General features: G+C 31.5%; 1 protein-coding gene across 2 annotated transcripts; it reads left to right on the forward strand.

The window, feature by feature from the left end:
• Positions 1-5,153: 5,153 nt before the first annotated feature.
• Positions 5,154-12,786, forward strand: PIN6 (Auxin efflux carrier family protein). 2 transcript variants are annotated; one of them, XM_068615702.2, is made up of 7 exons: positions 5,154-5,898; positions 6,425-6,999; positions 9,237-9,420; positions 10,202-10,287; positions 10,878-11,035; positions 11,245-11,321; positions 12,093-12,786. In XM_068615702.2, exons 1-7 carry the CDS (start codon positions 5,468-5,470, stop codon positions 12,157-12,159), a joined length of 1,578 nt encoding a protein of 525 aa, XP_068471803.1. In that variant the 5' UTR covers positions 5,154-5,467; the 3' UTR covers positions 12,160-12,786. The 2 variants fall into 2 exon arrangements, with proteins under 2 accessions (XP_068471803.1, XP_068471804.1); XM_068615703.2 differs by lacking the exon at positions 10,878-11,035 and having other exon boundaries at positions 5,358-5,898.
• Positions 12,787-14,349: the final 1,563 nt, after the last annotated feature.

Here is a 14,349-nt window from a genome sequence, read left to right on the forward strand (position 1 = left end):
CTCCGCTGAAACAGAGGGGCTTTACCCGTTAATCACACTCCAACAATCAAGTCAATGAGAGCATACGAAATAATAATCAGTTTTAGTCTCTAGAACTCAAAAACCGCCTTTCTTTACCAGGGGCTCAAGCCCCTTTTATAGTTATTCCTCTAACAACTTTCACTCATGAGAATATAATCTCTATTGAAAGCATAAAATAATAACAGAAAACCACATGCTCACGGGCACCACTTATCTTCAGGTGTTAACAGCAGAAAAATATTTTGTTTAACATGTGCACCATTATTCTCGGGTGTTCCTCTTTCATTCTCAACAACTATTAATTAATATGTAACTAACATATATTAATTAATATATAACTAACTTGCATATTATCACAAGAGATAAAATATCTCTTTATCTTCATAATAATATAATAACAGATTTAAACAATAACAATTATAACTTTCATCTTCAGAATAATATCACAACAAATAAAATATCTCTTTATCTTTTTTCTTAATTACCTTTGTTGGGTCGACCCTTACCTGGGTCGAGCTCCTGACCCACCTTTAGAACCTAAACGCCAAGCGGACCTCCCCCAAATACCTGGACCGAGGTTCCGAGCATTCCTGTCCAGTACAAAATGTAAGATATCAAAGGAAGAATTATTACTCAGTATTTCATACCGATTGTTTGTAGCAACACACTAAGTCCAGTTCTTGACTAACCAATCAACTTACACTAGGCAGACAACTGTTGCGAAGTACAAAACAAGTATTCTTTTACCAAGCCACTTTTTGACACCCACATATTCGTTAACAAGCCATTTTGGGTTAACCCAACTATGATTTTGACAAGTTGGTCATTGTTTATCCAAGTATTCTTTTTACAAGTCACTTAATAGATGTCCTTTTGTTGTCAAATTAAAATGATATTGTGCGCAAACAGTTTAACGTGGTGCTAGACCGTCTAACACCAAAGAGATGATATTATAATTGTGACTAGATGACCCTAAGTCGTCTTCCAACGAATCAACTAGTAAATATAGTTAAATCAGTACTCACAACTTATCTATAATCAAAAGGATTAGAAATAATAATGAAAATAAAAGGAGGTTGAGATTGTTGTGTAGAAAAATAAAGTTGATAATTGAAAAATAGTAAAAGAAGTAAGTTAACTCTCAAATTTATTTGACAATGAATTCATCACCAATTTTCTTAAGATTTTCACCTTTTCAATCCTCACACAATGTCAAACTTAATCAAACAAGTGTAATCAAATTCAACATATTTTTACTGATGTATTCATTATCTCACTAAGTTCCAATGCCTACTCGTGAGATGTTAATCGTCTACCTCTTGAATTAAGCAAACAAGACATTGATTAAGACTAAGAAAATTACACAAGAACTCCAATTAAAGAAAATAAGTGAATTTTCAACAAGCGTTTAAAAATAATTCTTTTGATAAAAACTAGATTTCAAAATGACCAAAAGTAAAACATAATCTTCTATAGAGAATTTAAGAACAAAATTGTTTTGACAAAAACCTCAAAACTCATTGTGAAATCACAAGAAAATCAACTTCAAGGAGTTTTGCTTTCAATGCGAAGGCAAAACAAAATGATTACAACAAAGAAACTAAAAAACTAAGAAAACCCTAATGCTCATTTTTTAACGTTGTTGTCAAGCTCTGAAGCTTGATGATTTAGCTTTGAAGCTTGTATCATTTTATAGATTTTCCTGCTCTAAGGATCTTAAGAAAATATTATGGTTCAAATTTTGTTAACAGTTTCTCAATTTCCAACTTTCCAGAATTCTCAGATTTTGTTTCCAGTTTATCACGATTTTATTTCTTCATATTTTGCAGAAGAATTACTTCCAATTCTATTTTTAAGATATTGTAGATTTTATTATCTTATTCTTCTTGACAAATTTCGTTTTTTGTTTTGATTCAAATAAGCAACTTGGGTTTTCGCATGTTAGGTCCATTCACAATGCTAAACGCTTCCTTCAAACCTTCTATCCTAAGAAATATTAGACCGTCTACCCTAAAAACACATAATTAATATAAATAATAGTTAAGACCTAAATAAGCCCAATTGGATGAATCTTAATTAAAATAGTGGATTTATTCAAGATTACAATCCAAGAATCTATGATTAAAGTTGTTAAGTGTGAATAAAAATATGTTCATCAAATACTCCCACATTTATCCTTTTACACTCCTAGGCAAAACACTTTATATACTCACAACAAATCAAAGGAATACAATGCAAGCAAAAGACAAAATTACAATGAATCCTAAGAACGCTTAACAACAAACATGTGATAATTTCAACAAATCATTGAATCAAGACAAATGTGAATGAAAATTCTTTTATTTTAATACACAAGCAGGTAATAGAAATCAATGGATGAATTAAGAACGACAAATTTTTCACTAGACACTTTTTAACTCTCAAGTTTTTAGGTTTGTATTTACACTCAACACTCATGTAGACAAACTCTACCATATGCTTAGTATGACTCCAATATTCACAACAATTGAAAAACATGCCATCAAAGATCAAATGGACTTCATAAGGGACGTAATGGGGCAGAGGTAAAGGTGGGTAAAAGGGAAAATGAGAGCTTAAAATTCATAGAAAAACAAAGGAGCAATAGAGAATAGGTCTAAAAGCAAGTGTTAAGTATCATGAGAATTCAACTCCTCTCTTTATTTCAAGATATCATTTTTTTCATGCAATAGACGAACTACTAGTGTATTAGACGATCCACTCTTATGTTCTTTATTTGCTTTTGTCTTTGTTGTTTTGTTCTTTCTTTTTGTAATTTTTTTTAGTACTAAGGAGGTAAACTTATGGACAATGAGATACACACCCACACTTATTCAAGAACCTATTCCCAAAATAATTTCAAAACTCTTTTATCTTTTTTGGTAGGGATAAGCATGTTTTTATTTGTTTTACGCTCACAATGATGGTTAAAAACAATAAAAATGTCATAGGCTCAAGGGACTAACAAGTGAATCATCATGAAAGGTGGGGTAATATGGCTAAGTGGGTTAAATTAAACAAAGAATGTCTCTATCATATCAATTTATGCATGTAGATTACAGTAGCAAAACAAAGAATCGACCTAAGTTTTAGAGTACAAGCAAACATTAGTGAAAACATATAAAAAAGAGTATTAAACGGTCTATCAGACGAACCATTATATGGTATAATGGAAAATGACCTTCAATGCGCCTTGTGTAGCTTTTCTTCTTCAATATTTTGAATTTAATTTCTTCTATGAATGATGAACGATAGCAAAAGCATGTAAGAAGTGTAGGTTTGAGTCACGATTTGAAGAGGATATGAAAATTATGAGTTTGATTCTAGGTGAGGTTAAACTAACACACTAATTTCTAGAGTAAGGTTGGGTCAATACTATTAAGAGGAGTCTAGATAACTAAAGTTGGGTCAATACTATTAAGAGGGGTCTAGAAACTCAAAAAAATTAGAAGTTGCTCAAAAATTGAAGAAGAAATCTTTATTCAATTCAAAATTCACTATACATCATGTGAATTGCACAACTTACTCACAAATTGTATTAAAGTTTCACCAATATAGAAAAACAGAAACATTGTTTCCAATAAAAATATGCATTGATTTAACAATTCATTTACACTGTACATAAAGTAACTTTAAACAGTTGGCGCCCACATCTAATAAATAAAAAAGATTACTAAATATATATAAAAATATTAATAATAACAAAATAATTAAAATATGTGTAAAAATTAACAATAAACAATAATAATAATAATAATAATGATGATGAAATTAATTTTTTTTATTTAATTAGAATTAGTTTATAATAATATAAATTAATTAATTATTATATATATATATTATTTTATAATTTTAAAATTTATTATATGTATTAAATCACTCACAAATTATTCTTTAACTTTTTAATCAAATAAAGTATAAATATAATTGAAAGATAATTTCAATAATATTTATTGATAATCTATTAATTTCAAAATTTAATTTTGTAATTAACTGATTATTGTTTAATTCTACAAAAAATAGTTGAAATTCGTCTATATTAAGTACAATAACATGTAATCACTAGGCCAAAAACATTTAATGATTAAATTATGATTATTATTATGTTATTATTACTATTATTTTTAATATTAATAATAATATCATTAATAATAATATTATTATTAAAATTTAAATTATTTTAATTATTATTAATACTACTATTATTAATATTAATATTATTGATATTATTATTATTATATTTAGTATTATTATTAATTCTAACATTATTATTATTATTAATATATTTATTAATATTAATATTAATATTATTATTATTATTGATATTAATATTAATATTAGTATTGTAATAATATTAATTTATTAATATTATATTATTCAATAATGTTAATATAAGTGAAAATTGGAAGAAAAAAATATACGAACGATTTTTTGTAACTAAAATGTAATCGTTATTTTGGTCACTATATCGTAAAAATAATTTTTAATCATTAATTTGGTCATTGTTAGTGACCACATTTTTCAGGAACTAATTTTGAACAATTTTACGTGTTTTAAGGAACAAACTCCTTATTATCGATCTTATTATTAAATAAAAAGTATTTATATAATTTAATTTTTCGGTTAATTTAATATTAACTAGATTATTATTTTGCTTTATCATTTTACTTATTTATATTTACGAAATGAAGTTTTTATGATTAATATAAAATAACATTATAATTAATATAAAATAACAAAAATAACTTTTATTTTATTGAGAGTATATTGGATAATAAGAGACTTTCACTATTATTTATATAAATGGTATATATAAATGGTAATGATATACAAGTCATCCAAAAATATAAAACCTCACCTTTCTTAGTAGGTGAAGGCAAATAAAACAAAATTATAGATAAAATAACAAATAAAATTAAATGAAAGAAAAATAATTAAAAAATATAAAAATATAAAAAATAAAAAACAAACCAAGTTATTAAAAGCTCAATTAAGAATATTAAAATTTATGAAAAATTTAAGACTTAATTAAATTTATTTAAAATATGAAAATTGAGTGGCTAAAAATGACATCACTCGGTATATAAATCCGTTGGTCTCTGCTCAGTTTCTTTGAAGAAGATCAACAAAGAAAGCATGAGATCAGTACTCTCTCTCTCTCTCTCTCCCCTGACTTATGCCAATCATTAACCCTAACAACCACAGACACTCCTCACCACTGCCCACAATACCTTCCAAGTAAATCACCCCTTTAGAGAAGGGCAAACCGGTCCATCAACACCCCTATAAATTAAAACCCCTCTATCTTCATTCCCCTCACTCTTTCACCACTCAAATTCACATGATTCCAAAACATCACAACAACAACAGCAACAAAACCACTTCATAGTTTATAATATAAATCGCGCCATTATTATTCTCTCTGAAGATGATCACGGGAGAGGATTTGTACAAGGTGATGTGCGCCATGGTGCCGCTGTACTTCGCAATGCTGGTGGCGTACGGTTCGGTGAAATGGTGCAAGATGTTCACCCCGGAGCAGTGTTCCGGCATAAACCGGTTCGTGGCGGTTTTCGCCGTTCCGGTCCTCTCCTTCCACTTCATTTCGATGAACAACCCGTACCAGATGAACACGAGGTTCATCATCGCGGACACACTCTCGAAGCTCCTGGTGCTTCTCTTCCTCTCGCTTTGGGCCATTTTGTTCGCAAAAGGCTCCCTGGAGTGGCTCATCACTCTCTTCTCCCTCGCCACCCTTCCCAACACCCTCGTCATGGGCATTCCCCTCCTCCAAGTCATGTACGGCGACTTCACTCAGTCCCTCATGGTGCAACTCGTCGTCCTCCAATGCATCATATGGTAACCAACTAACCCAACCTCTTCTTTCTTCTTCACTGTCAACTCCAAAATAACTCACATTATTTATCACCTTTCTTTCTTTCTTTACTTCCAATTACATTATTTATTCATGTTTTTTCAACAAATAAATAGTTAGATTATTACTTTTTTAATGGTAAATACTACAATATATTAGTTTTGGATGATTAATATTTGGTAGAGTAACTCATAAACTAATTTTAATTGTTAACTAAATATCAATAATATTATTGATTTCTATTAATGATAACAAATTTTAATAATTGTTTTTATTAACAACTTATATTACTGACATCTCTGTATACAGGAATAATGCAAATGCAAATGCATAATCAAGATTAATGAATGTTTATTTGAGCTTGTTTTTAAAAGTGTTCATTTAATTTTGCATTCAAGTAGTATTTATTATAAATGGCCTTTTTTTTTCATCTTTCGTGATTAACTAATTTTGCTTTTTTTTTTTCAATTTGACTGAACACACGTGTGGGTCAATGGTGTTTTGCTTCAGGTATACTCTACTTCTGTTTTTGTTCGAGTACAGAGCTGCGACGCTTTTGATCCAGAGGCAGTTTCCGGGACAAGCGGCGGCGTCCATCACGAGATTCGAGGTGGACGGCGACGTTATATCGCTGGACGGCCACGACATGCCGCTGCGGACGGAGTCAGAGACCGATGACCTCGGGCGGATCCGGGTGCGGATCCGGCGATCCGTTTCGTCGGTGCCGGAGTCCAGCTCCTCCATCGGCAACGCCGCCGTCCTCACTCCGCGACCCTCCAACCTCTCCAACGCCGACATTTTCTCCATCAACACGCCCCTGCACCTGCACGACGGCGATCACCCCGCCGGCGCCAGCCCCTACCTCTCTGGCTACGCCTCCTCGGACGCGTACTCGCTGCAGCCCACGCCGCGGGCCTCCAACTTCAACGAGATGGAGGCCGGCACCCCCGTCTGGGGGCGTTCGCCGGTCGCCGCAGGAAGACTGTGCCTCCAGTCATCCCCGGTGGCCAGGGTTGTGTGGGAGTCGCCGGGGAAATACGGTAGAGGAGAAGAGACACAAGGTTGCAAGGATATCACTCTCTCAGGTACGTGTATGTGTGAGAGGGAGTTTTTTATTTTTTGGTCAAGGTTTATCCTTTATCTAAAACATGTTTTATTATTAGTTAATTTTTTCTAAAACTATTAAATTAGATCAAAGAACTAAAAGATTATGTACAATTAACATTTTTCAAACTAGAAATCTTATTACGATGCATAAATTTTATACTATTAATCATTTAATAATATATTTCTTTTTCATTTTCCTTATGACTTGCTTATAATATTATTACTTTTTCCCTCTTTTTTATGACAAATATTATATCTCAGCTTATGAGAAGTTTTTTCTTTCTTCATTTCTTTAGTTTATTGCTCATTCATCTAGAGAATACTTCTCCACAATTCTTGTTCCGTTTATTTTTCAAACTTTTTGTATTTTTCTGTGGCTCCATATCATATTTCTAAAATTTAAGAATTGTGATAGTGTAGTTGTCTAAGTAAAAAAATAGAATAGAATTTGAAGTTTTGCACTAAAACACTAATGTTGTGCACTAACATATAGTTATGGTCTGGGTGAGTGTAAAACACATGATTGTTTAGTTGAAAAAATGAAAAATATTAGTGGGTGATGATAGTGTGTGGGTGGGGAGTAAAAATTAAAGTTTAAAAGAGTAGATAGAAATAGCAACGGTCCCCGTGAATGAATGGTGTCGTTATGCCGTGAATGAGAGGAAAGACATGTCATTTTAATGGCAGTGTGCTGTTTGGCATCTAAATCAGAATTATGAAACCCTGGTTGTTGTAGGTTGAGCTTGCGCATGCCCATGCGACCTTTTCAGCCACTGTGCGTACGTTTTGTCCCCGACCCTCCTCAGCTATGGTCTTTGTCGTACTTTCACCAATTCATTGCTCATGTCCTGCTCGCAATTTCTTAACTTTCATTTTTTTTTTTCATAAATTTGTTCAACTATTTTACTTTTGGATGAAACCCAATACAATGAAAAACTATATATATTTACAATTATTTAACTAAAACTATTTTAATATTCCTTTTTTCTCTTCTTCTCGCATTATTTTTAGTATTTATTAGTTTTCTGTTTGACATTTTTCTCTTCTCGTATATAAATTGTTGATGGGAAGTGTCTTTATTAAAATTTCCTTTATTAACATCTCTCTTTTCTTTCTCTTTTCTTTTTTATTGGTTATAGGAGTAAATAGGAAAATGTTGGAAAAAATACAATAAAAACAATAAAATATTAATGATATATATATATATATATATATATATATAATGCGAAACTCAATGATATCTGTTATAATGATTTTTTAAGATAGATAAACAAAATTCAAAAAATTATATTACATAACAATATTTAATTGGTTGATCTGTAATTATTTTACCTTAGGGATAAATATGGTTTATTCTAATATATCTATCTATATATATATAATATGTGTGTATGATGGAATGGAATGGAATAATAATTTCATTTAACTTTACTCACTATTAAATATTGTACCATAAATTTATTTATTTATTTATTTTGTGTTTAGCACAATGTGCATGTGTCGGTAACTGGAAATTTTAGACTACAGAGCCAAAGAGGAAGGAGGAGAAAAATAATGACAATTTTCTCTTTCCAATGTAGAAGCCATGGCTAAGAAAACAAAGCAAATGTGAATGAAACAGAGTGAAACAATTTAGGTTAAACATGGGTGTTTTGTTGAAGAGAAACCTGCATTGTTAAGGTCTAAGTGGTTTCCTTTGCGAAATAATTATTCGAAGAACTTTGGTAATTGTTGAAGCAAATAATGGTTTTGGTTATCTCCATGATAAACTGTAAAGTATGCACGTGAGAAATGACTATGCATATTAAACTCTGAAAAAGGAGATAACAGGATGGGTTCATAATTTGAGTTTAGATCCTGATGCACCAGACAGGTGGTCCCTCGTACCCTCTCACGCCATCTCTAAAGTGAGAAAATATAAAAAAGAAGAAGTGGTCAAAGCATTATAGAATTACTTAGCTATATGCATAAATTCGGCACTTTGCTTAGTGAGAAGCTTAATTGAGAGTAGGCATGATTTGGAAGAGAGCACGTGTGTAATGATGATAGAAGTAGTATGATTCCCTAATTGGTGGTGAAAACGGTGTACAGTGTTCCAAATGATAACACCGAATCATATCATAGCCACCTAAATTTTCATTTTCTTTTTACCTTTCCTTCTATCTACTCAACTGGAATAAATTTGTTTGTGATTATGTGTAATTATTTTTGACAGATAAAGAGATGAGCTTCAGAGACAGCACCAAAGTCCCAATGCCGGGGGATGCTGCAGACCAGAAAATGCCACATGCCTTTGTCATGATGAGGCTTATACTGGTTGTAGTGGGAAGAAAACTTTCCCGAAATCCTAATACATATTCTAGTGTATTAGGACTTCTTTGGTCTTTAATCTCTTTCAAGTAAGTCATACACAAACCTCTTTACCTCAAACTAGTTAATACTAATCTAAAATATAAACAAATAAAAATAGACAGTTTCATGAAAATTAAGTCAACAAAAAATATTTTTATTTATTAATATTTATCACGTAATTCATTATGGTTCATAAAAACACTTGTTTTTCAAATTCACCTTCATTTATTTTTATAAGGTTACATTGAAAATTATGAATAATGAATATATTTCCCTAATATCAATATGTAGTCTCAAATGACCTACGCAATAATGGGTTAAGTAGTCATAAAATATAGTTATCCTTTAATTAAATATGTTTATATAATTTTAAGTATGTTTAGATAATTAATTAGGAACCAACCATACTCTAGATTATCTAAAAGTAAACTACTTCGATTAAAAGCTTTACAATAATGAACATGTCCTAATTAATTATGCACCCATCTTTCAAAAATCATGAAAGAAATTTGTTTTTATTTTTAAATTAAAATAATGTTATAACAAGGATATCATAGCAATATTCACTTTTTTTTTTCTTATTTCAAATGAAACACACATTCACACTTTTGTTATTATTTTTTCTCATTCCAGTCTCCTTCATTTCATTCACGCAATTTCATTTTCTATTTTATTTTTTCTTCTTTTTCATTCATTTTCAACCAACTTTCTTCACTTTAAACTAAACTATTTCTCTCTTGGTAAAATTTCATATTCAAAAACCTTTTATGCATGTGTAATTAGTTAGCAGGCATGTAACTTTCATACATTTAATGATGTGATTTACAGATGGAATATGGAAATGCCAAGTCTCATCAAATCATCAGTCAAAATCGTCTCAGATGCCGGCCTTGGGATGGCTATGTTTAGCTTAGGTATTACATTACATACATAAACATCATTAATTATAATAATTTACACCCTGCATATATTATATATTAAAAGTTCAAATCTAGATACCATTTTGAATAATATGATAAAGGGTAGTTTAAAAAATAGTTTTTTTATATGAAATATAAAAATTTAACGACCTTAGGTAACCCTATTATAATTGGTATGAAAATGTCGAAGTAGTATATAATCACCATTTTGCCTATGGCCTCAATCAGTGTATCTGCATTACATGATAATTTTTCTATAAAGAAAGAGAACAAGAGAGAGGTACACACATGGGGTTTCTTTTTATATATATTCACAAATCTCCTAACCTAATGTGAAGAAGTTGGAGAGGAAGACAAAAAAAAATTAAGAGGAGAGACAAGTTAAACACATGAGTTGTCGTGTACTAGGGTGTTTTTGGCAACTAAATAAAATAAATGTGATATGCCCCGATAGCACATGATGTTGGAGGGAAAATGGAACATGTAAAATGAAGGCGAGTTGATACTGTGAAGATGAGTACAAATTTTGGAGTGATATATTAATTTATGGAAAGAGTGACAGATACACATTGCCAAATGTGCAGGGCTTTTCATGGCCCTTCAGCCCCGTATCATAGCCTGTGGTACTAAAAGGGCAGTTATGGGCATGGTCATTCGCTTCCTGTGTGGGCCTCTTGTGATGTCTGCATCTTCCATTGCCATTGGACTAAGACATGACATACTTCACACTGCCATTGTACAGGTATTTGGACTATACATATATGTGGAATGACTTCACATCTGCACGCACCACATGGAAATTGTACCTCATATACACCAGAATAATAGGTTTATGCTTCTAGGGTCATAAATGCTGCTAAAGGCAAAATTTAATATATCCTGTTACAGTTAGACCAATAGCTGAAATTGCTGTACTTATGTTTCTAAATTTCCCTCAATCTGTGCTTCCAGGCTGCTCTTCCACAGGGGATAGTGCCATTTGTATTTGCCAGAGAATATGGACTGCATCCTGATATTTTGAGCACAGGGTAAGCTACGAGTTTTTGCTTATGAGACATCTTTATTTGGACTTGATTCAATGTGTTTAGCATCTTAATACATTGAAAAAGTTACAAACTGAAATGAAAAACTACTGTTTAAGATATATACAATTCCAATGCTGCTTGTTGTCATGCTGTCGTTGTTGGCTAAATTGGATTTTGTGTTAAGAATATGCTTTTCACTTTCTTAATTAGAAGTCAGGTCCCAAAATAGTTTAATGATACAACATCAAGGTGATAGTTGTGTGAGAGTGGGGTAATACTCATTTTAGAAGGTTGATTGGAGGATAAAGTACTCAGAAAATGAAATGATGGGAAGACTAAGCAAAGAGTATTGAATGTTAACATGGCCCACATAATAAGTTGATTATTATGCGGCTTTAGCTAGGATAGGATGCCGAATCTATCAGACATATTGTCCCTAACAACCAGGGCATGCATAATTTGGACATACATAATTATGTGTGTTAATTGTGATTGTAAATGCATTTGCCTTTTCATGACGAGTTTCCCTCAAAGTTTTAACCTTAAAACCATTTTCGAGAACCCTCTTTTACCTTGTTAGTAGGTAATCATTAGTACACCAAGAGTTTTCTTGCTACTGAAAACCTAGAGAATGCTCTATTGCAAAACTTGATCTAGTAAGACTTTTAACCCCACCAACATATGTAGATTACCTTTCTAATGACCCTTTAGGTCAAACTAAGTCAAGTTACTGTTAACTTTCAATTAACATTTGCTGTCTTTTTTCTTTTGCAGGGTTATCTTTGGCATGCTGGTTTCCTTACCAATAACTCTCTTATATTACATATTTCTCGGCTTATGAAGGGAAAGAAGAGAAGTTACAACCTCAGAGAAGAATCAGTGCATTGAAGAAAAGTATGATCCAAACTATAATAACCCTACTTGACTAGGTGGGGTAATATATATAGATATATATAATGGAAAGCTTCCATGCTTCACCATAATTCTGTCATCACCGACCAAAATTATATACGAATAGTGTCCATTATTGTAGACAACTACCTGCGTAGAAGGTTGACTTTGGTAAGCCAAACTTTTGAAAAGACACAAGTGTTATGGTTGTCCGTAGTGCAGAGGTGTGATAGAGATGACACAGTTGTAGCTAGGATTTATAGTTCTCGACATGCCCTGCTACATAGATTAGTGGTAGCCGAAAGGGAAATAAATATTATCATGACCAATTATTAAGGTAGGAAACTTGCTTTCTTGTTGGAGGTTGGAAAAGCTTGTGGGAACAAATGTTGACCCCTCCTTCGCCACATAAAAGTTGGAAGGTGACATTTTGCCAGATTTATGGCACTCCAAGGTGATTTATGATTTTGTCTTCAATATATCAAACCAATGAGAATATAGTAATTGATTGTATGCGAAACAAGGCCTTACCACAGTAGAATCAAGGCTTTCAAAAGCACTTTTTATTCTCTTTTAATGGAAGAAGGGGTAGGGTTGGGGTTGAGGCGTAGCATACAACAGGAACAAAATAAGGTTATTACTTATTATAACCCCAAACGCGTGTCTTTTCCAACAAATTATTAAAAATGGATATAAAATTGAATGCTTCTAATCCTATAGGATTTCTTCTGGCATAAGCCTTCACATCATAGTTTCTTTGTTTTGTGGGGGAAAGAGCAATGCATATAATTAACTATGCTCTTGCTAAGAAAGTAGACTGCAAAACTTCTTTCGCTAGTATCTGAAGCAGTGTTATACTTACACAAGTATTTCTCAAGTAGCATAAGCAAATAGCAGTGCGTTGTTATACAAATTAATACAATTTTATAGCTGGTCAATAATCCAAGACCAAGCAAGACCTGTTCAAGAACCGCTTAATCTGATATGGAAATAAGATTTTAGGGTGGATGAAATCCCATTTCAATTTAGAAAAATGAAAAATCCAATGATATATGAATAACATCGGACTGATTGTGGGTAGAAAAAATACATTTTTATGAATATTCACACCCGTCTTAATAATTGAGTATCACACTTGATGTTGTTAGAGTGCTTATTTCGAGATGACAATAACCACTTCTTCTTTAAGTCTTTAACTGTTGTTCACTAAAACTCTACTATTACTAGACTTTCTAGTATTTAGGTTTACTTCAACTTGTGTTCACGATCTCACGACTTCACGGGTGAGGGGAGGTGTACTTGTACATGCTCTCCGATAATTAAGTTAAGTTCAGTCTTAAATGTGTCATAAATGATTCTACCTACTTGTTCATAAGGTTCCCTATTTATATAGTTGGATATTGGGCTTTGTTGGTCTTATTGGGCCTATTACTTATAGTATTTTTACTACTAGGCCCAAACCTTGTTAGTGCAAGTTATTTCTTATTAACATAAATAATTTAGATTGGTTTTGGCTTTGTCATGCTAATCTTAAATTATTTTTGGTCAATACCATGAAGGCTATCTTAATCAACATTCGATAAGTCGTCAAGTCAAAACCTTGAGTTAAACTTTGGGTGTTGGGTAAATACATACTACAAGAAAATCATTAAATAGAAACTAATTTTAGAGACTAAAAATAATTAGTTGATATAGTGACTAAATTAGAGACCATTTTAAAGACTAAAAAATTTATTGGTTTCTAAATTTGTTTCTATTATTGATAAGTAGTTTCTAAATTGGTATCTAATTAGCTACCAAGGTTTTTGCTACCAAATTTAGAATCTAAATAATTGGTAGTTAAAACCTTGGTAGCTAATTAGATACAAATTTAGAAACTATTTATCAATAATAAAAATTAATTTAGAAACCAAAATTTTTTTAGTATCTAAAATGGTCTCTAATTTAGTTACTATAACAACTAATTATTTTTTGTCTCTAAAATTAATTTTTATTTAATGATTTTCTTGTAGTGACATAGTCGAGAGGCTGAGAGGTTAAGCTAATTTAAATAGCACAAATACTAGTCAGTTCACTTGATATATATATATATATATATATATATATATAATACAAATTTTCGGTTACTGCTTGTGAATTT

The sequence above is a fragment of the Phaseolus vulgaris genome, chromosome 1 (assembly GCF_051622355.1).
Source record: "Phaseolus vulgaris cultivar YP4 chromosome 1, ASM5162235v1, whole genome shotgun sequence".
Taxonomy (NCBI): domain Eukaryota; kingdom Viridiplantae; phylum Streptophyta; class Magnoliopsida; order Fabales; family Fabaceae; genus Phaseolus; species Phaseolus vulgaris.